The 27,472-nt window shown below is 39.8% G+C and overlaps 1 protein-coding gene across 1 annotated transcript in view; it reads left to right on the forward strand.

Moving 5' to 3' along the window:
- Positions 1-361: 361 nt before the first annotated feature.
- NDUFS2 (NADH:ubiquinone oxidoreductase core subunit S2) overlaps positions 362-27,472 on the forward strand; it is a 488,454-nt gene continuing 461,343 nt past the window's right edge. Inside the window, exons 1-2 of the mRNA XM_044089959.1 lie at positions 362-517; positions 21,066-21,172. Coding sequence (XP_043945894.1) covers positions 396-517; positions 21,066-21,172 — 229 coding nt within the window. The 5' untranslated portion in view covers positions 362-395. The remainder of the gene's footprint in view (positions 518-21,065; positions 21,173-27,472) is intronic.

The raw sequence follows: 27,472 nt of genomic DNA on the forward strand, positions 1-27,472 counted from the left end.
TGGAAAAAAATGAAAAGCTAGTTGAAAATATGAGTCACAGGTGGAGGAATAGGGGAGATCCTGTCCAGTGTAAAGAACTTTGGAAATGAAGTAATATCTCTCACCCTACTGCCTAGGTAAAAGCATCAGAGTTTCAACCATAACAGAATCATGGACTACAGGCTATTTAGCATACCTCTCACCCTACCGACTATGAAAACTCATTATAACGAATAGACTTACAACTAGTTTTAACGTATTTTATGCGGATAGCACCTAATAACTGTGCAAACTAAACAACGTATACTTTTCACTGTAATCAAAAGCTGCAACCCTTACAGCTTTATTTGCCCACTACAGAAGTGTCGCATCTTGTTTTACGTATGACTCACGTGTTGCTTTAGGTGATCAGAAACATGGCTACAGCCGTCCTTGGGTCTGTGTTCTTGAACTCTGTGGCTCGTCGGTCAGTTGGGTGTTGTGGACTTGTACCAACATGGGTTCGACATGCAGCACCCACATTACAGCTAGTTCCCAGGTAATTGTTGGGCAGGGTGTCTGATAAGCATTGGCCAGATAAAGACGAAACAGCAATAGTTAAATGGAAGGCAAACAGAAGCCGGTACATTAAGTGACATGTGAATGTCAGAGTGACTTCATTGCTGAATGTTAAGCATTTTTTATGTCCGCTCTTTCCTCAAAATGTTGAATACAGGGATTGTTTGGCTTTGTTTTACATTTCTATTCCAGTGTGTGTGTCGCTTGACTGACCTGAAAAGGTGCTCTATGTACCTTGCTAGATAGTGTGCCCTTCTGGAGTTCACTAAATCCAGCTCTTCTGGATATGCAATTAGTAGGTCCAGTGTTTCCATTATCGTCCACTTTAGTATGTAACTCTGCACCATATGCTGCCATTTCGTGAAGAACACGACTTTGTCTCCCCGTCGAGAATGGGCAGGAAACTAGTTGCTAAAATGTCCATATTGGAATGTGCTATTCTATGCTTATATTACACTTGAGCTGTTGTCCATTTGTTCACACATTCTCTTCATGGTGCATAAGTCCAGTGCAGTTGCAGACTTGGAGTAACCTCTCTGCAGTAAGTAATCCACTACTTCAGCCTCGCTCGGTCTCAGTGGAGCACAGTGTTGTGAATACAGACGGTCTTGGCTACTAGGGTTTATCAGTTTGGTTCTTTGTATATAAATTAAATGGATTATACAATTTAAGCTAATTTTTATTAGATGTTTTGCTGAAGCTAGATGAATGATGCTGGATTCCAGCTGTTAAACTTTATTTAGCATAGTACTAAATGGTTCTGTTAAGTACCCTTTGGGACCTGTTTTATTTCTTCCTTTTTTAAGAGAGTAAGTGAGCTAGTCTGTACCAATGGACTGCTTTTAGTCAAGACTTAGCCATGGGGCAAAATAATATGCAAGTAGTTCATCTGAGCAGAGAATGCAAACGTTGACCTTAGCAAACATTGTATGTAGTAGATGCAAATTAAAAATTTAAAACTTTTATAAGAATCCTTTCATTTAGGTGATATGCAAGTACAGATCTGCTGTAATAGTACTAAGCAATGTAAGTGAGAATCCTTCAGACAGGATTAGTAAATGGCAAGTTATCATACTGTTAATGTGTTGTATCTAAGCATATAAGCTAATGTTAGTAGTGGATCCAAACTAAACATTGTGTTAGGTGTAGATGCTGTATATGTACTAAACGTATAATTTATAATTTGCATAGTATTCTGTGTGTAACATTTTTAAGTGACAGTGGTATAGAGCTCTTCATTTATGGCAAAGTTATTTTTGTAATGGGGTTGCCAGCAGCTGGAAATGTGAAACTAAAACATGTTTATATGTTTGTCTGTTAGGTGTTTATTTAGTTCTTTACAAAATGTTGCAAGGCTTTCATTTGTTCGAAGTTCTTGTGGAAGGGCTTTTCAGATGTTTGGGGCTAGCTTATAGAAAGCTTTCTCAATGGCAAAATGTTTACAAAGTTCCATTCATTTTGAGAGCTTAACTGAACCGAAAGGTTTGCTATAGAATAGCGTTTGGGGGGGGGGGGGGCAATATTGGTCATTCAGGAGTTCAGTTGTAGAACAGAGTAGAAATATGGTAGTGGTCTGTACAGGTAACTACTTCACTTTCTGTACAGGGTGCAGTGGTGTGCAAGTGAGTAAATCTCAGAACTGTGGTTTCTGCTGTCTGTCAAAGAGGTGTTGCACTGTGATTAGGGGTAGGGCACATTCAAGTCTTGAAAGAACATGGATTATTTTACTGGTTTTCTGGTCTGATGGTTAACACTTTTTTTATGGGAGATATGGTGGCGCAGAGGTGCAGCGGGTAGCATTCTCACATCACCGCAAGAGTTTCTCTGGTTTGATTTTCAGTGGGAGTGCCTCTTGTGTGGAATCTCCATGTCCTCCCTGTTTTTACATGGTTTTCTCCAGGCACTCCGGTTTTCTCATACATTCCAAAGGCATAAAATAGGTGATTTGATACTCTAAATGGGCTATAGGTGTGTATGGGTATGGAAGAACAACAGTGGCAAGGTTAGCAACCTGGTGGTGTGAACAATAGCTCAAGATGATTGTCACTGCTGATGTGGCACTCTGACCCCATGTGCAAAAAAGTGTGTGGGTGGCATGGATTGATGGATTTTCAATTGGTCTAAGACTTTACTTGTTTGTTCTTCAGCATGTTTGGTGAAGAAGTGTATTTAATCTAGAAAAACACCTAAATGTCACTGTTCTACAGTGTTGGGTGGATGTGCACCTTTGGCACTGGCAATTTTTTAGTGTGTACCACACACCCCATTACTGTGAATTTTGGGGATCTAATTGCTAGTCTGTTTTGGATGATTCATTTTTAAGCTGTTGAAGTCTGTAACATTTTATTTAGGGTGAAGTAATTTTCATGGGCTCTTGTTACATGTAATGTACAGTGGAGGTGTGAGAGTTTGGCAGGTAGGCATGTTGTTTTCAGCTTTTATAAATGACCTAACACACTGCATGCTAGTGGTCTTTGTGCTTTGCCTGGAAAAAGAATTGTTAGCTTTTTACTATGAAGGACCTTTTGGTTAGGTAACTGATGAGTCATAGTACGTGTTTTTTTAGACTCCTGCACCATTTATTTTTAAATTTTCAAAGGATCATTTCAGGTCTAGAAGTAATGCAGCTGCTGATTAACTTTTTTCCTGGTTACTTTATACTTGTAAGCAAGCAGAGAGCAGTAATGTTCTGTTTTGGCCTAAAGATGTTGTACTTGCCTATCAAATGGTCGTACAAGAGTTTCTTCAGTTTGATTTTCAGCTGGAGTGCCTTCTGTGTAGAATCTCCATGTCCTTCCTATTTTTACTTGGGTTTTCTCCAGGCACTCCAGTATTCTCGTACGTTCCAAAGACATTGGAGATTGTCTAACAGTTTTGGGGTTTAGTATGTTTGGATATGGCAGTATGAGTGTGTTTGAAATTTGGTGGAATTATTTTAATAGTGAGGGCCAGGTTATAAATGTGCAGTAGTTTGTCACCTAGTTGTAGCATCCCCCGAAAAGATGGACTGTAAGGGTATACAAGGCAGGGGTACACTGGCATCTTTCAGAGCATTAATGTTGCTAAGGCTGCTGAAATGTTAGGGATCTTCCTTTGGGAAGATCTTTTTGGTACTTATTTGCTTCATGCTATTACAAAATTGCATTTGTCTAAACAGGTTCTTGTAGATTTCTAAACTAACTTTTGCTGTGTTGGTATTCTATGATTATTCTGCTGTTTTTTGTAGCTTGTATTGTGTTGTGTCTGTCTGGTCGTGTTTTTTTTTTCTGTTTTATCTGGGCATTGTTATGAGCTTTTAGTTGTTGCTTTGTATAGTTTGCTTGCCAGGGCAGTACTTTGGAAGATATGTATTTCTCATGGGATATCATTTTGTCCTTTTGTGGCATGCACAGATTATAAAGGGCAGAGAGAGTGTAACTGTAAAGCTTTCTGAGGAGTAAGCTTTCATGTAACTGTACTTGCTTTCCTTTTTGTATAATTTTTATTAGCTTTGTTTTAGGTGAACTGTCCATAGGGCCCTTTTCATACATAGTATGGACCCCACAATGAGCAGTACAAGTGTGATTATACAGAGATAGTTTGTATGGCTTCTAAATACATAATATAAAATTCATCTTGTTACTGGACATGTGGAATAAAATAGAATGCATGTCGTATGCACACATTTATTTGCATAACATTGCTTTTCTGAAGTAAGAACTCCATAATGCATATGAAATGAAGCTGGAAAAAAAATTTTGAATTACCCAATATTCTTGAAGCATTTGTATGCATTTATTTTTTGGGGAAAAGGGCAAAAATTATTTTTCCTGAAGCATTTTCATTTTTTATTTTTATTATTTATTTATTATTGTGGGAATAAATTGATTCAATGATTGGTTTGCATTATTTGCTGCTTTCTTTCCTCCCCCATGAAGAATGTTCCAGTAGGCTGGTTACTAGTCATTTTTCACTAGTAGTATATTTGCAGGTTGGTGTTTTCGGGGTAAAAGCTTAACCTTTAATAGATGACTTCTTTCTGCTTTTTCCCGGTTAGGGGTCACCACAGTGGATCACCTGTCCGCTCATGACTGATAGTGGAGTTTTGCGGTGTCGAGTTGCCAGCCCATTGCCCACCCTTCCACAGAAGGCGCACACACACTCACCTAGGGCCAATTTAGAGTGTCCAATCCACCTACAGCATTTCTTTGGGATGTGGGAGGAAACCGGAGCACCCGGATGAAACCCACACGACCACAGGGAGGGCATGCAGACTCCACACAGAAGGCACCCCAGCCGAGGATCGAACCAAAGAACCTCTTGCTGTGAGGTGGCAACTCTAACTGCTGCACAGCCGTGGCCGCCCTTAACCTTTAATAGACTAAAGAAAGATGTTGTTGTTCATAACCTTGAGAACAATAGAGGACATAATATGCTGATTAATTTAAATATTAAAAATGTGAGAAGTACGGTTATTTATTTTGTAAAAAAGTGAACCGGCCTGTCTTTTGTAGAAATAGGTGGTGGTTGGTCTTGGTTCTGAAAGTAGGTCTTGGTTCTGAAAAGATGAAGAATCATATTTTATTCACAATTGTGTGAAGTGATGTGGTATTTGAAGACTCCATTGAGATGATGGGCAGGGTATATTCTAATGGTGGTGTAGATACATTTTTGGCTAGAACTATTCCTGTCTCTGGTGACAGTAGCTTTGATTATTCGGTATAATTTTTAGTTATTGCAGTGATTTAGTTGTGGTGTCTGTGTAAGGCTTAAAGGGCAATGATGGGTCCATGAGGAGTCTGAAGTATTTTGGTTAACTGTCCAAGTGGGCCAGAGTGGGAAACGTGAATGGTATTTTATAATGTTTTGGTGTTTGCAAAAATTAGGATAGCAGGTTTGTTTTCTATTATTGGTTAATATTATTTTGTAGCGGGTGGCATACATTTGCAATGAGTAGCATTGTTATCTCACAGCAAGAGGTTCTGTGTGTGGTTCTCAGCTGGGGGGCATATGTTCTTCCTTTCTTCATTTGGGTTTTCTCCAGGCAATAATTTTTGCCACATTCCTAAAATGTTTTGCAAGTGAATTGGTGACTCTTAATTCTCTGTGTGAGATATGACAGCACTAGCAATTGTCTTCATTTTCTAGGTGGTTAGTCAATTCTGTCAGCAGTGATGATTGTTTATAAGGCAACTATAGGGCTTGGATGCAAGTCATTAGAAATGCTTGGATATTTTGTACTATCCAGTTCTGTAAGGACTTAAAATTAGTTTGTAATTTGGGTTTTAAATTGGTAGGTGATTTGCCCGAGTTATCCGGTGGAATCTCATCCGTGTATATTTTTGTGTCTGAGGAGGTTGCTCAGAAAGATGGAGAAAAAAAACAGGCTCCAAAACTAATGCCTGTGGAACTCCACTAGTAAGGTCTCATCATCTTCTTTTGGATGTTCCCGTCGGGGGTCGCCACAGCGGATCACCTGTTTCCATTTCTTTCTGGCCTCTACATCTTGCTCTGTCACACTAACCACCTGCATGTCCTCTCTCACCACATCCATAAACCTTATCTTGGGTCTTCCTCTTTTCCTGTTACCTGGTAGCTTCACCATTAGCATCTTTTTCCCAATATACTCGGCACCCCTCCTCAGCACATGTCCAAACCAACATAATCTTGCCTCTCTGGCTTTGTCTCTGAACCTTGCAACCTGGGCTGACCCTCTAATATACTTATTCCTAATCCTGTCCACCCTCGTCACACCCAGTGTAAATCTTAACATCTTTAACTCTGCCACATCCAGCTGAAACTCCTGCCTTTTTGTCAATGCCACGGTCTCCAACCCATATAACATAGCTGGTCTCACTACCCTCTTGTAGACCTTCCCTTTCACTCTTACAGGTACTCGTCTGCCACAATTCACTCCTGACACTCTTCTCCACCCACTCCGTCCTGCCTGTACTCTCTTCTTCACCTCTCTTCCACACTCACCGTTACTCTGAACTATTGACCCCAAGTGTTTAAACTCATCCACCTTCGCCACCTCTACTCCTTGCATCCTCACCATTCCTCTATCCTCCCTGTCATTCACACACATATATTCTGTCTTAGTCCTGCTGACCTTCATTCCTCTTCTCTCTAGAGCATATCTCCATCTCCCCAGGGTCGTCTCCACCTGTTCCCTACTCTCACTACAGATCACAATGTTATCTGCAAACATCATAGTCCACAGGGACTCCTGTCTGATCTCGTCTGTCAACCTGTCCATCACCATTGCAAATAAGAAAGGGCTCAGAGCTGATCCTTGATGTAACCCCACCTCCACCTTAAACGCATCCGTCACTCCCACCGCAGACCTCACCGCTGTCGCACTACCCTTGTACATATCCTGTACTACTCTTACAAACTTCTCTGACACTCCTGACTTCCTCATACAATACCACAACTCCTCTCTAGGCACCCTGTCATATGCTTTCTCCAAGTCTACAAAAACACAATGTAACTCCGTCCTGACATTCTCTGTACTTCTCCATCAACACTCTCAGAGCAAACATCGTATCTGTAGTGCTCTTTCCCAGCATGAAACCATACTGCTGTTCACTAATAATCACATCCCTTAACCTAGCTTCCACTACTCTTTCCCATAACTTCATGCTGTGACTGATCAATTTAATCCCCATGTAGTTACTACAGCTCTGCACATCACCCTTATTCTTAAAAATCTGTCTAAAAATCCACTAGTAAGGTCTGCTTTATCAAAATTGGAATTGCCAGTGACCATTTGAAATGAACTTTTGCCAAGGTAGCTGTAAAACTAGGAAACCACTCCAGAACCAGAAAATACATTTGTGATTCAAACTTATTAAGTAGTAGTATGTGATTGACAGAGATCTGTGCCACGTCGATAAAAAGCCCTTCACTAAATAGCCCAATCATATGATCGAATATTGCACTTTGTTAGGGTGCCAGATTTGGATCCAAGTCCACATTGTGGAACTGTATGAAGTCCGTAGTTGATATGATCAGTGATTTGCTCACTGGTTAGTGTTTCAAATGTTCTAGTGATTGGAACTTTTTTGGGGGCTAAGAATTGAGTAGTTTAGGTAGATGTATTATATGGATATTGAGAAAAGAAGTGCTAGAGGTGTAAGAGAGTTTAAAGATGTTTTAGCAACTTAGGGGGCATCTTTTTTAAAAATGTTGGGTATAGTTCTGATTTTTTAGAGATTGAAGTGGAATGTATGTATAACAAGCTGGCATCCAGTTTACAGGATTGTCAGTGTTTGTAATGTTGCTAAGACTAATGGGGTTTCATTTATTTGTTTTTGAGGGAAAGAAGTCCTTGCAGTCCTCTGGGAGAAGGCTAGATTGTTGAGGGAGATGGGAGGTAAAATGCTAGTATTAGCAGTCCTTTATTGTTTTCCAAAAAAAAGTCTGTCATAGCGTTTTTTTTTCCCCTTGAGCATTTTTCTGCATTACTGGAAATTCAATTTAAGTTCCTTAGGTGTAGACAGTTGTAATGTTGAATTTCATCACGAGTGTTAATCTTCTATTCTGCTTGTACTCTTTTTAAGCTAAGCAAGGCTTTTAGTTCAGAGGTGATTTGGAGCATGTCTTTATCTTATTCTCATCTTTCTGTTTTGTCCCTCCATTAGCCACTTTGTAGGATCAACTTTTCCCAGCACAAAATAAGACGATTAGGGCAGTATTGGCATTTGTTTTTCTCTGTAAATGGGTTGTGCTAGCTAATCTTTCCAAATGGGACAGTAGCGTAGATTATATATTCTTAGTAAGAAAATTGTTAATGTTGTGTGTTAAAAATCTAGTTTTAAAGGACTATTTGGGGAGAGGGAGAGACTAACATTGGTTACTTGAGTTATTTGCTTATACTGATAAACCAAAACAGTGTTGATGACAGTGATGATGAATTGTAGTTAAATTTTAAGTCCTGCATGGAATCCTGGCAACCAAATAAGTGTGTTTACTAATTGCGATAGTCCTGTTGTGTATGATCAGAAACTGTTCCTTTTATTAACTTTCTTACCAGTAGTCAACCTTCAACAGGAGTATAACATCTAGTATAGTAATAGTTTAACTTTGGGGCACTTTTGTGATCATTCAAGTTAGAGAACTTGACTTCTCATGCTAAATAAATACTATGAAATGAACCAGAAAGAAAGCTATATACCCCTGTTTATGCAGATCATTCTGCAGTGTTAGGCATTTAGTAAACATACCTTTTTCAGATTCATGCTAGTTTTCATTTTCTTTCTATAAATATGTTTATAGGTGCTAGGCATACACTCCAGGGGACCATCAAGGAGCCTAGCCCAATATCTCAGCTGCCACAGAACATTGGTTAAGTTATGTGCTCAGTCACACTGTTGACAAATAGAGGCTGACGGAATCAAATTCTGCGGTAATGGAAACAGCTTAATAGCACAAGACCTTATTCCTCCTCACTAACTTTCAGCCTGATTTTATAAATGACTGTTCAGTGTACCTTTCTTTTGGTTAAGTTTAGAAATAATCTACTTTATGTGACCACATTCTGTTAATCAAATTTGTTTTGTACCCGATGTACATAGTAACAGTGTAGAGAATATTAAAAAGCTGTAACTACAGGTCTCTAGATATCTGACATAAAAGTTTGAAGACCTGTAGTGCATTTGGAGTGACAGCAAATGAGGCAATAATCTTATAAGGATGACCTTACTCTGAGGCCCACAGCTTGCAGATGTTTACGTACTGTTCTCAACTATGCAGATACTGCATTTTGCGGTTTCACTTCAATACTTTTTTAGGCAGGGTTAATTGGCATTTTATTTATATTAGTGGATTTTGTGACTCGTTTGAAAAATGTGGTATTGGATAGATAATGTTACTGAAATACTAGATTTGATGTTACTGAAATACTAGATGTGAAGTTGTTCAATCTCGCCTTCATTCTTACTGATGGATGATTGGCTCCAAGTCAGTCAATTTGCAAAACTGGAGGTCTCAAACCGCTCGAGGCCAAAGCCCTATTCCACAATGCACCACTTCATTCTCCAGATCTAGTTTGCCGCCGCAACTGATCGTGCGTTCTCTACAGCTCTTGGCCGTTGGAGAGAGAAGTTTACAATTTTCTTTAAAAATTTCCTAATAATTCCACTTTTATTGGTTATTAAGTCTTAATAGTATTGTGCTTTGTACTTGTTATCAACTTTTCGGATTTATATCCTTGTTTTGACAGCTCTCTTTCTCTCTAGTTTTGGGCTTGACCCTGTTTATTCAAAGTTAGCAGTTTGGCTTTATTGCTCTATCCCAAGCCGTGTTAGGCTTTTGCAGTTTTCTGTTTGTTAGCCGGTTAGGCTTTTGGCCATTTTTTGCTGTTCTTTGTTTTCCTTAGCCTGTTAGGCTTTTTTCTATTACAGTATTAGGAGTTTCATAACAGCTGCCTTTGTATACTTTTAGCTGATTAGGTTCAGTTTTCTTTAGACTAATTGTTGTTGTACTTGGCTGTCTTACAATATCTGAAAAGGTGAAATCAGCGTTCAAGAGATGCCCTAAATGTAGTCAGAAAATGTCTATTACAGATGGCCATTCTACATGTGTGTACTGCTTGGGTGAAGTACATTTACAGGAGGCTTGTTCCATTTATCATGGGTTCAGCACTAGTATGTTAGCTGAAAGGAAACGTAAGCTAGTGGTGCAGGGTTTAAATAAGTCTGCTATCCAATCAGACTTGGATTATGCTCCAGGTCAGCCAAAACCCTCTTCATCTAGTTCGGCTCTGAAGGGCTCTTCATTTCCGAAAACTTCTAAAAAGGCTACAGTCTCGGCTCCAGTGTCATCGGAACCGACCGTTCAGGTTGCTGGTAGGAGCCGGTCCCCAGTCTTGGAACCGGTATCTCCTACTTTGAGGTCCCCGATTCTGGGGTCACCGGCTCCGGTGGTCTCCTCTCGGGCATCCAGACTTTCCTATTCGGACGTGGACTGAGTGGTGCAGAGACTTTTACAGGATCCGGTGCTTGCTAAAATTCTGTCGGTTTTGACTCTTAACAGCTTCAGAACAGACCAAGTCCACTCCTGTTGTTGTTGCTCCTCCTCCGACTCAAATTGAGACTTCGGAGCCGGAGGAGGCCATTCAGTCATTGGTGTAACAGTCGGTACCAACACTCACTTCTGACCTGTCTGTACCGACCACCCTGATATCCTCTGCGGCGGCGGAATCTGGGAGCCGACACATTCTGGTTCCAGGGGGAGGGGAAGTCTAACCGATACGCTAGTTCCGACTTCTTCTTAGGGCTTCGGCACGGATGTGTTCAGCTCCTACCTCGGGCTTGGAGCCGGTGGTTCTGGTGCAGGCGGAGTCTTCGAACCTGGGTGCTTCCTTGCATCGGAGCCATGGGGTCTTCGATGCCATGAGGAGGGCTTTGTCCCCCGGACTTCCACAACCTATGATATAGCCACCTCCTCTGGAAAGGCGCCTGCTTCTTCTCCGCTACCACAGGTTCACTGTAAGCGTAGGGACCCAGAGCCTTAGGATGCCCCCTGCTCTTCTGAGACCTCCCCAGAGATTCCCACTGAGGAGGTTCTTTGGAATAGATTATGTAAGAGGAGACATCTAGATTCTCCTCAGGAATCCATCACGTTTGACACCGATGTGGAGGAATTGGAAGGGTCCCCCTCTGAGGATATTTCCTTCGGGGATCTCCTTGAGATCCTTAAGCAGAGGGGAGACTGGCAGCCCCTAAACCCTACCAAGGATGAATCGGTGCTCCCTGAAGGCTTTCGGGTCCCGACCCTCCACCTCTTGGGTGTCTCCACCCTTCGATGAGTTGATGGATCTTTTGTCTTGAAGGGCGTGGGAGTCACCAGATTCTATGGAGCCTGTTCCTAGAAGGCCCAACAAGTACATTTCAGCACCCCAAGATAAGTCCTTCTTATCTAAACCCATACCTGTTGATGCCGTGGTGGTGGTTGTGGCGGCAGCCACTAAAAAAGAGATGTTCGAGACTTCTAGGTCTGTCCATCCTCCTAATAGAGAGTCTAGGATAATGGACAGATACGGGAAGCACATGTTCAGTTCTACGACCTTTGCCTTTTGGTCATTGAACTACCTAACCCACCTCACAAGACTTTAGAGAGATCTCCTCAAGGAGCTTGGAGATGCACTCCAGCGTTCAGTAGCCGACTCTGTGGCGGACAAGGTGACTTATCAGCTTGCTTCCCTCAACTCCATCGTAAACTCTTCCATGAGCCTCATGTCTTATGCAGCTGAAGGAACGAGTAGGGCTGCGGGTACAGGAATTGCTTTACGAAGACATTCCTGGATATGCTTATGTTCTTTTGCAGAACCTTTTTAAGTCGTCGTTTGTGAATGCCCCCTTTGATGGTTTCTCCTTATTTGGACCAAAAGTTAGAGACCCTCACTAGATGTAAGCAAGACGGTAATTTCCAAAGTCATAAGGTGAAGCCTCCTCCAGGGGCAGAGGGGGAGGCAGTGGTGGAAGACGATGCCCATGCAGCAGAGGGAGTCCACAGAACCAGGGTGACAGGAATCAGTTCCTTGGGAAACCCTATCAGCGCTCCTGAAAGGAGACCAGACTGTCCTGCTCTGGAGGCAGTCGGGGGACATTTGTCTTTGTACCTAGGCAGCTGGCAAAATATCTCAGAAGACCGATGAGAACAAAACGTTATATCCAGAAGATATTCCATTCCCCTTCTCTCACAGCCCAGATCAACAAAAGGAATCCCGGACGTTCCACCCAGTACACGGGATGTGGCATCCGTAGAGGTCCAGAAACTATTGTAAAAGAGTCATCCAGCCAGTCTCAGCAAACCAGCAAGGATCCGGAACTTACTCAAGGTTCGTTTTGGTATCCAAGAAGACAGGGGACTAGAGACCAATTCTGGACCTCAGCAGACTCAACAAATATGTGGTAAAGGCGAAGTTCTAAGATGGTCACGCTTCAGTCCATTCTCCCGTTTTTAGGGAAGGACAATTGGATGTGCTGTATATATCTCCAGGATGCGTACTACTATATCAACCTGGCCAGGCCATCCAGGGATCATCTGTACTTCCGGCTGAGAGCCAGTCACTTCCAGTTTCAGGCCCTGCCCTTTAGTCTCGCAACAGCCCCCAGAGTGTTCACCAAATGTGTGGCAGTGGTCATGGCTCACTTGAGACGTTCAGGAATCCGGGTGTTTCCTTACTTGGACGACTGGCTCCTTTCCACCGCCACTAGGCATCAGCTTATTCGGGCAAGGGAAGCTACCATAGATCTATGCTTACAGCTGGGTATTATGATAAATTCAGAAAAGTCTGCTTTATTGCCATCGCAGCGTGCAGTCTTTATAGGAGCGGACTTAGACATTGGTCAGCATGTCCTTGATGATCCCTCCCGAAAGAGTGATTATCCTTCAACAACAAATTGTGGATCTCCTGTCAAGACGAAAAGCACCAGCATCACAGATTCTCAAACTGCTCGGCAATATGGTAGCAAAGATTTTTGCAGTACCCCTTGCAAGATCTCACGTGCACATTCTTCAGTGGTTGCTATTCACACAGTGGACATTTCAGGACTTACCGATGAATCACCCAGTTCCGATTACCAACTCTTGCAAGGATGACCTTCGGTGGTGGCTAACATCAGAGACGGTGACTATGGGCCATCCATTTGTTCTCCCCACTCCAGTTGCAACAGTAACAACGGACACCTCCCTGATCAGGTGAGGGGGGCATTATCAGGGACGGACAGCCCAAGGTACTTGGCAGGCTCACGAGGCTCATTTTGCACATAAACGTCCTGGAGATGAGAGTGGTTCTTTTAGCATTCCAGCCTTTCAAGACTCTTCCCCTAGGCACAATTGCAATCCAGTTGGACAGCATGTCCATAGTCTGGTACATAAACAAGGGGGAACCAAATCTTACTCCACTGTGTCGAGAGGCTCTAAGATTATGGAAATGGGCAAAGTCCACCCAGCATTTTCTGATAGCAATGCACATTCCAGGGAAATCCAATGTAATAGGAGACAGACTCGGCAGAGCTGCTCTTCTAACTCACGAGTGGTCTCTCAAGAACAAAATAGCGGAAATTATTTTCCGCAGGTGGGGCCAGCCTTGCTGCGACCTTTTTGCCACCCCCTACAAACACCAAGTACAGCAACTACTTTGCCTTGATCCCTCAACAGGGACAATCCCCGAGAGACGCACTCTGCCACTATTGGCCTCCAGGACTCCTATATGCTTTCAAAGTATTGCAGAAAGCCAGTTTTCTGGACAGGACACTTATCTTAATTGCCCCATATTGGCCTTGTCAAATTTGGTTCCCCTTCCTGAAACCTCCTCTGCTAGAGGAGCCTTGTATCCTGGACCCAGTGCTGGATCTGCTGATCCACTCTTCAGGAGCTCTTCATCCTTCTCTTCAGTCCATCAAACTGACAGCTTGGCTGCTCCAAGTCCCAAAATAGCCAGGTTCCAAAATTTATCAGAAGAAGCACGGCATATCCTATTGTCTCACAAATCTTCAACTAGGAGACTTTACCTCAGTAAGTGGAAAAGGTTTTCCATATGGGCACAGCAGAATAACATTGACCCTTTCCTGGCGTCCATCTCGGATAGATATTTTGGAATTACTATCAAAACTGTTCAATGAAGGAGCTGCAGCAGCAACCATTCGAGTCCAACTGGCCACTATTTCTAATTTTCATTTAGGTGCATCCGAAAATGGTATCCTGTCTCATAAGCTGGCTAAGGCTTTTTTGAAAGGTACGATGCACTTAAAACCACCGATCAGATCTCCTACTACTCCCTGGAACTTAAATCTAATCCTGTCCAAAATTATTCTTCTGCCCTTTGAACCTGCCTCTTCTTGTGAGCTGAAGTATCTTTCTTGGAAGACCATTTTCTTGGTGGCTATTACATCAGCACACAGAATTTCGGAATTGCAAGCCCTTTCCATTAAGCCACCTTACTTTAATATTTCATAAATGTAGGGTTTCCCTCAGGACGAATCCATCGTTCCTACCAAAAGTGTGTTCAGAATTCATACTAAATCAAACAATTGAGTTACCGGATTTCTTTCCCAATCATTCAAACCAGTTGGAATATATGCTTCACAAACTTGACGTCCATCGACAACTTTGCTTCTGTTTGGACAGGACAGATTTCAGAAGGGCTGATCAGCTGTTTTTGTCCTCCTCTGATTCTAAAAAAAGGTGCATCTGTCTCCAAAACTACCTTGTCGAAATGTGTCTCTGATTGATTGATTGTATTTCCTTTATCCACAGTGAAGCAGGTATTGCATTACATAACAAAGTCAAGGCTCATTCTACAAGAGAGGTTTCTACTTCTGCAGCCTTCTTGACCAGGTTACCTATTGATTCAGTTTGTTCAGCTGTCACGTGGCTAAATCCACATACCTTTATATTTCATTACAAAGTGGACAAGGCCTCTAGGGACAGAGCTTCATTTAGGTCTGCTGTCCTGAAACAGGTACTCCTGTGAGCCACCCAAGATTGTGGTGCTGGGGGCGCTACCCATCAGTAAGAATGAAGGCGAGATTGAATAACTTCACATTAAGAAGTTATGTACTTACAGTAACGTTCCATGTGAGTTGTTCTTTTTGCCTTCATTATTATGACCCCCCCCCCCACCTACCCCCTTCCTATGTCTGGAAGTTCGAGAGGTACCATTGTGGTTTTGGTTTTCCTGAGGAGTTTCCTTTCACACTGGACTATATGATTTCCTTGTAATCCGGGGTAGGTTTTACACTAGTTGGCAGCAAACAAGATCTGGGGAATGCAGTGGTGCATTGTGGGATAGGGCTTTTGCCTTGAGCTGTTTGAGACCTCGAGCTTTGCAAATTGGCCTAATCTGAGTTGATGATTGGCTCCAAACCCATCCGTAATAATGAAGGCAAGAACAACAACTCACATGGAAAGTTATGGTAAGTACATAAATTCTTATTTATTGTTCTGTTAGCCATGTTGTTGATTGCCAGCATTAGTTTTATACAGAATAACAGCAGATTCATTCACTCATTCTTTGATTAACTGCTCAGTTCAGTTCCTAGCTGTAGGGTAGTCAAACGAATTCTTGCATCCCCTAGACACAAGGCAGAGACAATAATTATGAATAGGATGACAGTCTGCCACAGGATCTGTACATTAGCCACACACCCATTGCGGCAAGCATTCACTCATGCTATCAGTTTCAAAGAGCATCAGTTCTCCTATAGCATGCGTTTGGGATATACCAGATGAAAATCCATGCATACACAGGGAGGACATGCAGACTCCATACAGATAACATCCCAGCTGAGAAAGAAACTGTAGAGACAAGTGTTTCTATGGCAGCTCTGCTAACTGCTGCATCAGTGTGCTGTTGGGGTAAGCTGCTCCGTTAATTGCAACTCAAGTAAAATTTCATTTGTAACTGATTTAACTGAGAAGGTGCCCTTGTAATTCAATCTTTGTCAGTAATGTTGGTAGTTTAGTCCTAGTTTTGTTCTAATGCTCCTTAGACTACAGAAATAGAGATGGATGCAGTTTAAATTCAGAGGAAGTCTGTTTCCAAAATCTGCTTTTAACCAGTTCATGGCACAGATGTACCAAGACCTGACTGTAACCCAGATGTCCTGAGTCAGATTAGTGGCCTAGTGCTGAAGGAGCAGTTGTAAAATCATCATTGACACCCTTTTTCCTATTTTTTTTTCTACGTAGCGTCTGGGTGTTGTGTTAACAGTCAGTATCTCTCTAGATTCAATGCCAATCCAACCTTCTTTGACAGTCATGCCTGACTTTGGAAGGTCTTGTCTTCCACAATTTTCAGCTGAGGCCCAGGGAGAAAAGATCTATACAGAACATTATCATAACAAAAATAACAGAAAGTTTCAGTTACAAGCCAAATTCAAATACAGAGGTAACTGAAGATACAGAAAATCTCAAGTAAAGTAAAATAGCAAATTGGCAGGCATTGCAGTGTAAAATACTAGAAGTCAATGGTGACTAGCTGAGCTACATATACATCTCAGGATACAGTACAGTGTAGAATGATGCAGTGCCTCTTTGTCTGTCTGTCCCAAATCATCTTCACCATTTTGTTTTCTACTTTCCTGCACATTTGCCCTAGCCACCATAATCTGTTTTGCCCTTCCTTGCACTTGGAGCTATTATTTGGGCTTCTTCTCTGATGAACTTATTTCTTTGTCCTATAGGTTGCACCTTACCACCCATCTCAGTATCACAGGCACTTAACCTCTATCACCTTCACCTTCCATATCTGTTCTGCCTTCACCATTCAGGTTTCTGTACCATACAGTAGTACAGGTCACACTACTGTTTTGTGCACCTTACTTTTCAGCTTTTTCAGCATTCTTCTGTCACACCCCTGACACACTGTGCCAGTTGACTGTAGCCCATTGGATTCTAGTTTTGACACCCTCATTCAGACTTCTCTTCTCCTCAAACACCCCTCCCATATAACTGAAGCTGTAAACCTACTCCACTGTTTTCCCGTCTATCTCAATTTTCAGCTTCTTTTGACTTCCCCAGTTTTCTGCCATTATAATTGTGTTATCTGTACTCCATTTCATTCCACGTGCTTTCAGTTTTGCATTCTATTCCCCTGTCATTTGCTGAAGTCCTTGTTTAGCATCTGCCTGTAATGCCATATCATCTGCATATAGCACTTTTGTTGATCTGTCTCAAGCAATTTTTGCTAATGTGTCCATCACCAGACTTGAACCCTGATGCACACTCACCCCCCATTACTAGGAGGATGTCTATCTGAAGCGCATATTGTCCACAGTTGTATGCAGGGTTGCCAGATGTCCCTATTTGTGCAGGATTGTCTCAGGATCAGCAGCCCGATCCTGAGTCCCCCACTGCCGGTTTAAATCCCAGCGAAACAGCTCTCCTCTTTTTTTTTTTTTTTTGATTGGCCCATATACCGGCATACGGGCCAATCAAAAATCGTTAAACACAGAGCTGCTTGTGTTTTAATGTGGAACATCAGGCAGTTCCGCATTAAACACAGCTCTGCTTTGAGAGTTTTTTGATTGGCCCGTATGCCGTATACGAGCCAATCAAAAATCGGTAAACGTGGAGCTACTTGTGTTTAATGCGGAACTGCCTGATCTTCCATATTAAACAGAAGTAGCTCCGTGTTTAAAGACTTTTTGTTTTTTTTTTGGTCCTCACTTAGCGTGAAAGACCTTCTTTTTTGTCCCTACCCGGCCAGTCGGAAATCTGTCAACCCTGGTTGTATGTGATCCTGTGACTGTCCCTCTCTTGTTGAACATGTGTTGGCCAACATCAAACCACTTGACAGACAGAAGTCTAGAATGGCCTCTCCTTTTTTTATTCCTGTTGCCCACCCATGTGGACTCGGTCAGCTCTAATATCCTGTTCTGTCTGTCTTGATATGTGCAGTCAAGTCTCCTGTTGTCAACACCAGCTCATGTTGCCCTGCTTTACATGATAGGTCTTGCAAGTGCTGTCGGTTTTATCACTATCACAGCCCTGCTGTGGGGCATAGGGTGAGATTAATGTAAGGATAAGGCACTATTCAGAGTTGTATTTGCTATGAATCTGTCAGTTACTAATTCTGATGACATCCCTCATGGTTTTCTGAAGCCTCTTCTTCACCACAGTTTCCACACCATTTCTAGTCCACCCCAATAGTATCCTAAGTGTGATTAACTGTTTTGAAGGCACATTTAATATCAGGAAGTATGGTTTCTATTAGGAGGGCATGATCCATATTGTTGTAAATAAGGTTGTTTAGTGTATAAGATCCATATTGTTGTAAGTAAGGTTGTTTAGTGTATAAATAATGAACTAAAGAAATCCCAATTCCCTACATGCTACACGCTCTAGGGACCTAAACCTTGTCACCACAATAAACAGAACATGCTGTTGGGATAGATTCCTGTCCCAGAGACTTTCCATACTCTGGAACAAACTACCTATCTATATCAAACAAAGCTCCTCCTCAGCACTCTTCCAAGAAAAATCTTGATGATTGGATGGGAGATAGGCAATTCACCTTGGGGATCACTTCTGTGGCTCTGCTCGACAGGGGCACAGGAAAATAATTTTCTTTGGTGGCAAAAGCCAGGGTACCTTTTTGGCTAGGCTTATATAGGTAGCCTAGTACCTACCTATGAACTTGGTACTGTATTTTGGTCTGAAACCATGCTGTTTGTCTGTGTGAATGTCCTATTTTGAAATATAAACTGTTCATACTTTAGTTTTTCAAGATTTTTTTAAGTGGACACTGTTTAGCTATTGAATGAAAGTCTGTTGCTGAGGCTGAAGAAGATACCTTGGGTAGTGGGATTATTGAGATGTGTTTGAAGCTATGTGGAGTAATGCCAGAAGATAGACCTTTAAAATGATGGAAATGGGACTGGTGAGAACTGTACTTCAGTCCTCCGTATTTTTGGATCGATAGCTGGAAATGGGGATTGGGTGAGTTTGGCATAATGGCTAAGGTCTTCACTTTATGAACAGAAGGTACATGGTTTAATTCTGATCTTGGGCTATTGGCTAGGCTTAAAATTGCCCAAATTGCCCTTCAGGGCAGTTAGCCTAGTATTCACCAATGAACCAGTTAGCTGCATTCCAGATTGAGCAGGTCCTTAATCTGGGTCTTAACTTTCTAATTCAAGAAAGTTATTGTCTCAAATGATTATGTAGTGACGATTTAGAAGTAAGTGGTTAAATATAAAGGAAAATTGCCAAGTGGGGGCTGGCTGGGCCAGATAGATTTAGTATTTTCTATAATTTCATGGTATAAACTCCCTGCAGTTGGATGTCTTGGAAACCCTTTATTGTTGCATAGGTGGCATGTTCTTTAGAACTGTTTAGGCTGTTTTGTTTTAGCCTGGTTATCCCTATAATAGGTGAGACAGTCTCTTGATAGGTTACATAAAGAAGCCAGATTGGAAGGATTGGAAGGTATTCGATAGGCTTACTGTTGTTTTTTAAGGTGCACTTTTTAGGTTTTTCAAGCTGCATCCCTCATTTTGATCAGTTGCTTTTAATTTGGGTGAAAGCTAGCGATCATTGGTCTCTGATTTTTTCGAAGTGGTAAGAGCCTGTCTTGAGTGGGAATAAGACTAATGAAGGTATTATATTTACTGCATCTGTACAGAGTATTTCAGTTGTCATGGCCGAGTTTGGCTAGCAGGATACTTTTAATGGAGTGTGGAATGAACCTGGTGAGTTAGGTAATGGGGAAGAACCTTGTTAACAGGACTAGGCAGATATAAAAGAACAGCAATCACTAAATGTGATCGGAAGAACATGTAGGGATTGAGCTTTGTTAGGGATGTTGGTCCGAACTAAAGCAGTACCCTTGTTGTCTCCTGGAATTGACATTATTCCTAGATTAATAAGTTGGGTGACTCTGATTGAAGAAGTATGCATATCTCCCAGCTGTCCAGATTTTTGTCTCCTATTTTTGGTTTGCTCATCATAATGTGTGTAGTTTTCTAGCAAATTATTGAGAATTGATACAATTTAAGTAACTGACATTTGAGATTCAGACTTCATATTGTTCAGAAAATGCGTGTTCGTGCAAAACCTGTTGTTCTAGCAACAATTTTTTTATGTTTATAAAAGAAATATCTAAAATTTGTTCCTCATTTTGGGCATTTGTCCCCTCATTCTTTTTGGTTTTGTTCATATTTCTTGCTTATAAATGTTGAGATATATGGAACAAGTCTTTAGTGTTGCAGTTTCCGCTTATCGTCACTATAAATCAAATGTTTTGCTGTTTTCATTGTTTTCAGTGCCTCCCCATCCATATGCACATACTGATCTGAGACCCTGTAAGAGTTCTGTTGGCAGATGGATTCCTAGACATTTTGTATTCCCGTGAAGCTTGGAACCAGGTTTGTCTAAACACTTTGGCAGAGTTCCTTTCTGCAACTCCCTGCTTGCGAACAGTTTTTCTTTTTTCTGTCCTGACCCAGTGTTCCCATTCAGCCAACCCTCTTGTCTCTCAGTGGTGTTTGTATTTTTGACAAGACTTTTTCATTTGTGGTCTGAGTATCCGCTTGTTCTCCAGCCTTGGTCTTTCAGTCCTTTTGTATTAAGTATATTGCACTGTCCTGCCTTTCACCTAATTTAACTTGAAGTTCGGTTTACGTGCTTTTCCACAGCCATTTGGAACCCAGTCCTAATGATGGCATCTTGTTGCTTCTACAGCTGTAGGTCCAGACCACTACGTTTCCCCTTCACATCAAGTTTACATTTTCCCTTGGACATTTCTTGCACTGACTACACTGCTACCCTGCCATTAAACTTTGGCTGCATCTTCCACAGACAGCTCCAGAGGTGTGTCCTTTTCTCAGTCACAGATACTGGTGTAGCATAGTCCCAGGACTACCTCGTTTTACTACCTTGCTTGAGTTCTTATTATGAATACAGTCTGTTGTCCAATCTGATTTTTAGCCGTTCTTTATTTTGTATTCATTTGACAAAATCTGGACTGTATCTTTAAAAATCAGAACTGTTGCGTATTGTAAGACTCTGTGTACTTATTGTGTGTTTCATCCTAGACGCTGTAAGCAGTGGCAGCCTGACCCAGAATGGATGGAGCAGTATTCAGGAGTTGTCATGTACCCAAGTAGCATCACAGAAAAATGGGCTCCTCCACCTTGGAATGGTAAGTAGGTGCTGGATTGTATAAGGTTTTATTCTATTCTACACTTCTTGTTTACAAAAACAGTGTAGAGAGGATTGAAAAGGTCAGTGGCTGAAAGTGACAGCACACAAACGGTAATGCAAGCAGCCAGGTGAATGGATCCAACCAGAAAATGAATACCAAAACAATGTTTTATTTCACAAATAAAGATTGAGCAATTTCGTCCTAATCAACCCAGGACTACTACAGAATAAATAACAAACAAACCGTTCACTTATACTAAATTGCTAATTGATTAATTGAACAATGAATGCTTTTTTAATTTAAAGAACCAGCATCATAAAACATAAACAATCTGCTGCTATTGCTGTCTGTTGTAAAACCGTCATGTTAAAACCATTAAAAACATTCATTTATATAGCATAATTTAACATTTATGATTTTTAAAAATAAAATGTATGCCATAAGTAATTGTCACTCCAAAACTTACCTCATCCTTAACAAGGGTTGTAAGGAAATCTGTTTTGTTTATCCAAGGCTCTAGGCTCATGAAAGTTATGAAGTCTCAATTGCTGTCTTACTACTTTTACCTCGAATTGATTTGTCATCCCCTTCTCCTGGGTTATGTGTGACCTGTTCTAGAATACCAAACTGCATTTTTTAATATTTTGCACATACTTTGGAATGCTTGAGAAGGGGGTTGTCCTTTTTCTTTCCTATTTCATAATTGTGCTCATAGATGCATTTATGGAGACATATCTCTGTTTTGCCCACATAAAAAGATGAACAACTTGAGCACTTGGCCAGATAAACAACGCCTTTAGATTGATAGTTGCCCTTACAGAATGTAACAGTTGAATGTATACCATTCTCAAGTCTAATGTTTTCATTTCTAAAATGGAGGGACATTGAGCCACTTTCCTGACTACCCTAACTTCCTGAGAACCCTTCAAAAAACATTCCTTTAAATTACACCCTGTTTTATAAAGTGGCTTATCGGCTTGTAATTTAGGGAAAGAGACCACAACACTTATTTGGTATGGTTGCCTTGTAATTTGGTGTGGTTGCCTTGTAGTTTCTAAAGTCTGCGGTGTAATTTGCCTCTGTCTTTAGGACTGTTTTCCAAATCTTATAATAAATAAAAGTGATGATGGTAGGTTTAATGAGAATTTTAAAATAATTTGTATCTTTGTGCATTTCAATTCTTGGATATACCTACTGGACACATGTCCTTTGTCATGTGTAACCCGAGACCACTTTCTGGATAATTGACTTGCTCAGAGTTGCACATATGAAAAGAGGAGTTTGGGGTAACTGACCTTTGGAATACAGAAAGCAGTTTAGCAGTGGCTCATAACCTTGACTTGTATATTGAGTGACTTGCCATAAATGGAAAAGAACTGATTTGCATTTCATGGCTGCTTTTAACCATTGATTAAAATGGTAAAGCTTACTTTTACAAGTAGCAGCAGCTTTGGCTGGCCTTCATTAGCAAAACTAAAGAATTGTTGATGCCTAAGCTGTAGTAAGAGATATGAGGCATGTACTAGTTATAGTGAAAGACAAGGTCTGTTAGAAACCCATACTGCCCAATAACAGTCCAAGGTAGAGGAGGTCAAAAATAGGGACCAGCTCGTGCATAAAAATGAGCAATTGGAAAAATTGGATGGTATTAGAACTTTAAAAAAAATCTGGTTTGCTTCTTGTGCTGTTAAATGACCATCTTTGTACAATTTGCATACTGTAGATGCATTCTAAAGGATCATCTTTGTGCAGTTTGTATACTGCAGGTGCATTTACTTTTATGTATTCATTCAGATAACTGAGTAAACTGATTTACATTTCATCCATGACACAGCCTGTTACCTAGTTCACACATTTATCAAAATGGAAGAATTTATAGTCAAACAATGTACATTCAAAAGGCATAAAGTAACAATAGTAAGGAATCTTAACAGAAGGACAACCCGGATTGCCTGAATTTCCTTGAGGCCACCAGGAAAGATTTGCATTTTCTTGAGACCACAGTGACAAGCATCTTAATATCAGCAGTGCTCTCAAATCTTTCCTATCTTTAATCAGTTGGCAGTAAGACATTTTAATGCAAGTTGTTTTTTAAAGCGAAGTGCAGTTTTTTTTGTACTGGGTCTTTCAAGCTAGGATTCATATTTCATACAATGCATACCAATTGGAGTGATATGTTAAGTGGTGAAATAGTAGAGGAATATAGGGTGACCAAGCCATCTTTAGATCTTAAGGATATAATTTTGATAAATAACTAAACAATGAAAACAAACATTCCTTACTATAATTGATACTTGGTGATCAAAAGAAAGTTCATTGTCAATGGATGTTTGCCTGTATCATCCTGAAGCAGGACAACATTTTTGTAATAATCTGTGGACACGACTTGTTTCCTAATTGTAACTACAGTCCATTTTTTGCATTGACTGAGGCCATGGGCGGTATACCAGGTGCTGCCTTTATCTAGCCCTTCCTGAAGAATAAGTCATGGTGGAATCAGCAGTGGTACGCAGTTTGCAGTTATCCACTGTCATGGTCAACCACAAATCCTGGGCATTTGTCATCAGAGAAGTAGGTGGCAAAGATAAGTAGACTCCACACAGCCCTAAGAGGCCCCACTAGTGACTTAACTGATAGTTGAGGAGGTACCATCAGCTTATGCCCTGTGCATACAACCAGAAAGCCAACTGGCAGCTCATTGTGTAGTGCAGAAGTTAAAATTTTAGGCTGCCATGTTTATCTGCCTGCTTGAAGAGTCAGAGTGAATGTTGTCGCAAGGTCAAGCTTAGTAGCACTGAAGGGAATAACCGCATCAGTGGCACACATTGGTAGAAAAAAGTAAGCTAGATTTTTTTCCTTCAGAAAAAAAAAACTACAAACCTAGAATCAGGTTACCAGTTTTGCTGTTGATAACATTTACTAAGGTCTTCTCCATGACTTTTTATAGTGAAGTGAATGGGGTGATGATTTTCAGGGGTTATTGCCTATATCTAGACGCACCATGGCTGATGTTCTCTAGAACTCCGTCACATACCCTGTGGAGGGCCTAAGACAATAAAAGCTTAAGGAAACGTTTTCAGCAGTAGTGCATGTTATGCTAATAACAAGGTAGAGTAGTGTATTGGCCACATCCACGTAACTGTTATTTTTAGTTTTAGTGGGAACATAGTGATAATTGGAGGAACAGTGTTTATGGAAGTGGAGGTGTGAGGGATGTGGAAAAATCTGAGCTAAAATTGTCAAACAAGGAATTTCTATATCTTTAATATCAGATATGTGTTTCACCTTGAGTTCTGTGCTATGTTACACCTAATATAGTTAAAGAAGGCTTGTTACTGATTTTATAAAAGTTAACTTTCAGTTCATATCCTGTCTTAGTCTTTCTACTGATGCTTTTAAGATCGCTGCAAACTTGATTATACTTCTCTTGACTAATGATGGAAGTTTTATACAAACCATGCAATTTTCTCCTCTTAAGTTTATCTGAGACATGTACAATAGCGGGTTTTAACATTTTATTTTTTCCCATATTTATGCCTAATACCGACATATCTGGCTGTAGAAAACATAGGTAAATGTGGCTACTTTAAAGATTGAGTCAGCATGGGACAAGTCTTATTACCCTCTTATAGGGATGTAAAGCTATCTTTTTGGAGCTTAATTCCCTGTTATAGAGATGTAGAGCTGTCTTTGGAGAAATCCCTTGATTTATTTGAATTTGTAGGTAAATCGGTACTATCTTTTGAGGGACAAGGTGACTGCGTTTGGTCAAATCTGATCAGTGAGAGAAACACTCATAATTGGCTTAGGTATAGAGAAAGCCTTTGATTTCTTAAATTGGGACTATTTATTCAAAATCCTAATGCTATTTGAATTTCCTGCATCCTTTGTTCATCTCCTAAAGAATATATATATATATATATATATATATATATATATATATATATATATATAATATATATATATATATATATATATATAATATACACACACACAAATAATTTAGCGTATGTCAAGTTAGGTCCTTTTACCTCTGAATTTATACATATAACAAAAGGCACTAAACAAGGATGCCCCAAGTCACTGATTCTAATTGCTCTGGCTATTGAAATATTGGCAGATTAAATTCGTAACAACATAAAAATCAAAGGAAATAGATGTTTATGAATAATACAATTCTAAAGTAATGCTGTTTGCTAATGACCTATTACTAACATTAATACAAAAGAGACATTAGACAAATTAGATATATTAATTGACAAATTTCACATGACTTCAGGACATCATTTCAATAAATAAACATTTTTATTTTTAAATAAAAAAAGAACTGTAGACTAAGGGGGATCACATCATAGGGAAACAAGAATCTAAAATATCTAGGAATTGAGTTATGCAAGGATAATGATGAATTGGTCTCAAAAACTGCAATAATATCAATGCAACTAAAGTCTCTGTGGAAAAATGGAACAAAATAATATTAACGTTTGAAGATAGACTACAGCTAATAAAATGGTTTTACTGCCCAAGATCCTATATATAGCCTTGGCAATACAAATGTTACCAGAAAGGAATATACTTGAAATTCATGCCTAATAAAATTTCTATGGTTTCCCAAAAGAAACAGAATAGCTTTTAATACATCATATCAGACCATGGAAACAGGGAGGATTAAACTTTCCCGATAAAGAAACATAAACATATGTATAAAGGCATCAATATCTACAACAATCTCAGAAACATATGTATAAAGGCATCAATATCTACAACAATCTCAGAAACATCTGTATAAAGGCATCAATATCTACAACAATCTCAGATTGGATAAGTCCAAATTACTCTGCAAATTGGAAAGAATTACTAACTGTAATACAGTAAATTAATTTGATTTACAAAAACATTTCAAACAACAGATAAAAACAATTTGCCATGGCACATATGTATTAGTATGCAATATAACATAACTAAACCCACTAAAACTGGTATGATTATTACATTGACTCATTTAGGACAATTATTAATGCAAATATAGATTTAAAAATCTGGTTTGATCTTTTAACACCATTTATAGTCACAAAGAACTTTCTACATAAAATATATAGAGAAATTATTAATTCCTGGGAGCAGAAAGGATTTGTTTGTTGGCTTCAATGCATCAAAGAACTAAAAGTTTTAGATATACAAGTAATAAAAACAACATACAAAATTCCACAACAGGACTGGCTAACTTTACAGAGTATTCTGTCATATTCACAAGATTTAAGTAGAATAATTAACATTTTTTTTCATTTAATGACATACCTAAATTTACGAAATACATATATAAAATCATATAGAATGACTTTGACATGGGAAACAGTGTTTCAAAATTTTACAAAATATTGATAAACTCTAAAACAACACCCAAAACCTTAGATTGGAAATGTATAACAAAAGGACACTCAATACAGTTAACTGAAAATATTAAAAGAAATATCTTATCGGTAAAATGTGCATCCTTTACACAGTACTGGAACATTTTTAATTGGAAATGCTTGCACAGAGCATTCTTAACCCCAGACAGAATCAGTAAAATTAGTTCTTCCATAAAAGGAATATGTTTGAGATGTGAGCAAGTACACCATGCAGATTGGAACCACATTTTCTTTGTGTTAAAATTAAGCCATTTTAGAGTGGTATTAATAACTTTCTACAAGCTTTTATTTAATGAATCATTTTATTTAACTAAAGCTCTTGTATTATTAAATGTAAACAAAGGTCCTCATTTGAATAGCTCAAACATGTATTTAGTATGGACTATACTTGCAATTTCAAGGAAGTCTATAACAAGAAGATGGAATACAAACACAGTACCAACTTTGGAAGACTTCTTCAGCCTACTGAAGACCACAGCATTATGGGAAATTAAAATTAAAGAACTAAGAATTTATCCAAAGCCATTTATCAACAACCCTTTGGGAAAAGTCTTATCGTTGATTGACAGTATACAATAATTGATCAGACACTCTGCTAATGGATTGGACATACTTATAAAGTAACTGTATACATACAGATCTGTTATAGTTTCAGGCTAATGTAAGTAGAGTACATAATTATTTAAGATGTTATGTATAAATACTATGGAATTCATTCAAATATATTTGAAAAATAAAGAATTACATTTTTTGAGGAAATCTGATCAGTGAAAGAATAATGGTACTAGGTTTGCAGACAATTAAGACAGGGATTGGGTATATTTTTACTTGTTACTGGATCTTGGACAGTTTGCTGTAAGAGGTAGTTATTTGGGCATATATCAAT

This window comes from Protopterus annectens, chromosome 12.part0 (genome assembly GCF_019279795.1).
Source record: "Protopterus annectens isolate FY-2018-M chromosome 12.part0, PAN1.0, whole genome shotgun sequence".
Taxonomy (NCBI): Eukaryota; Metazoa; Chordata; order Ceratodontiformes; family Protopteridae; genus Protopterus; species Protopterus annectens.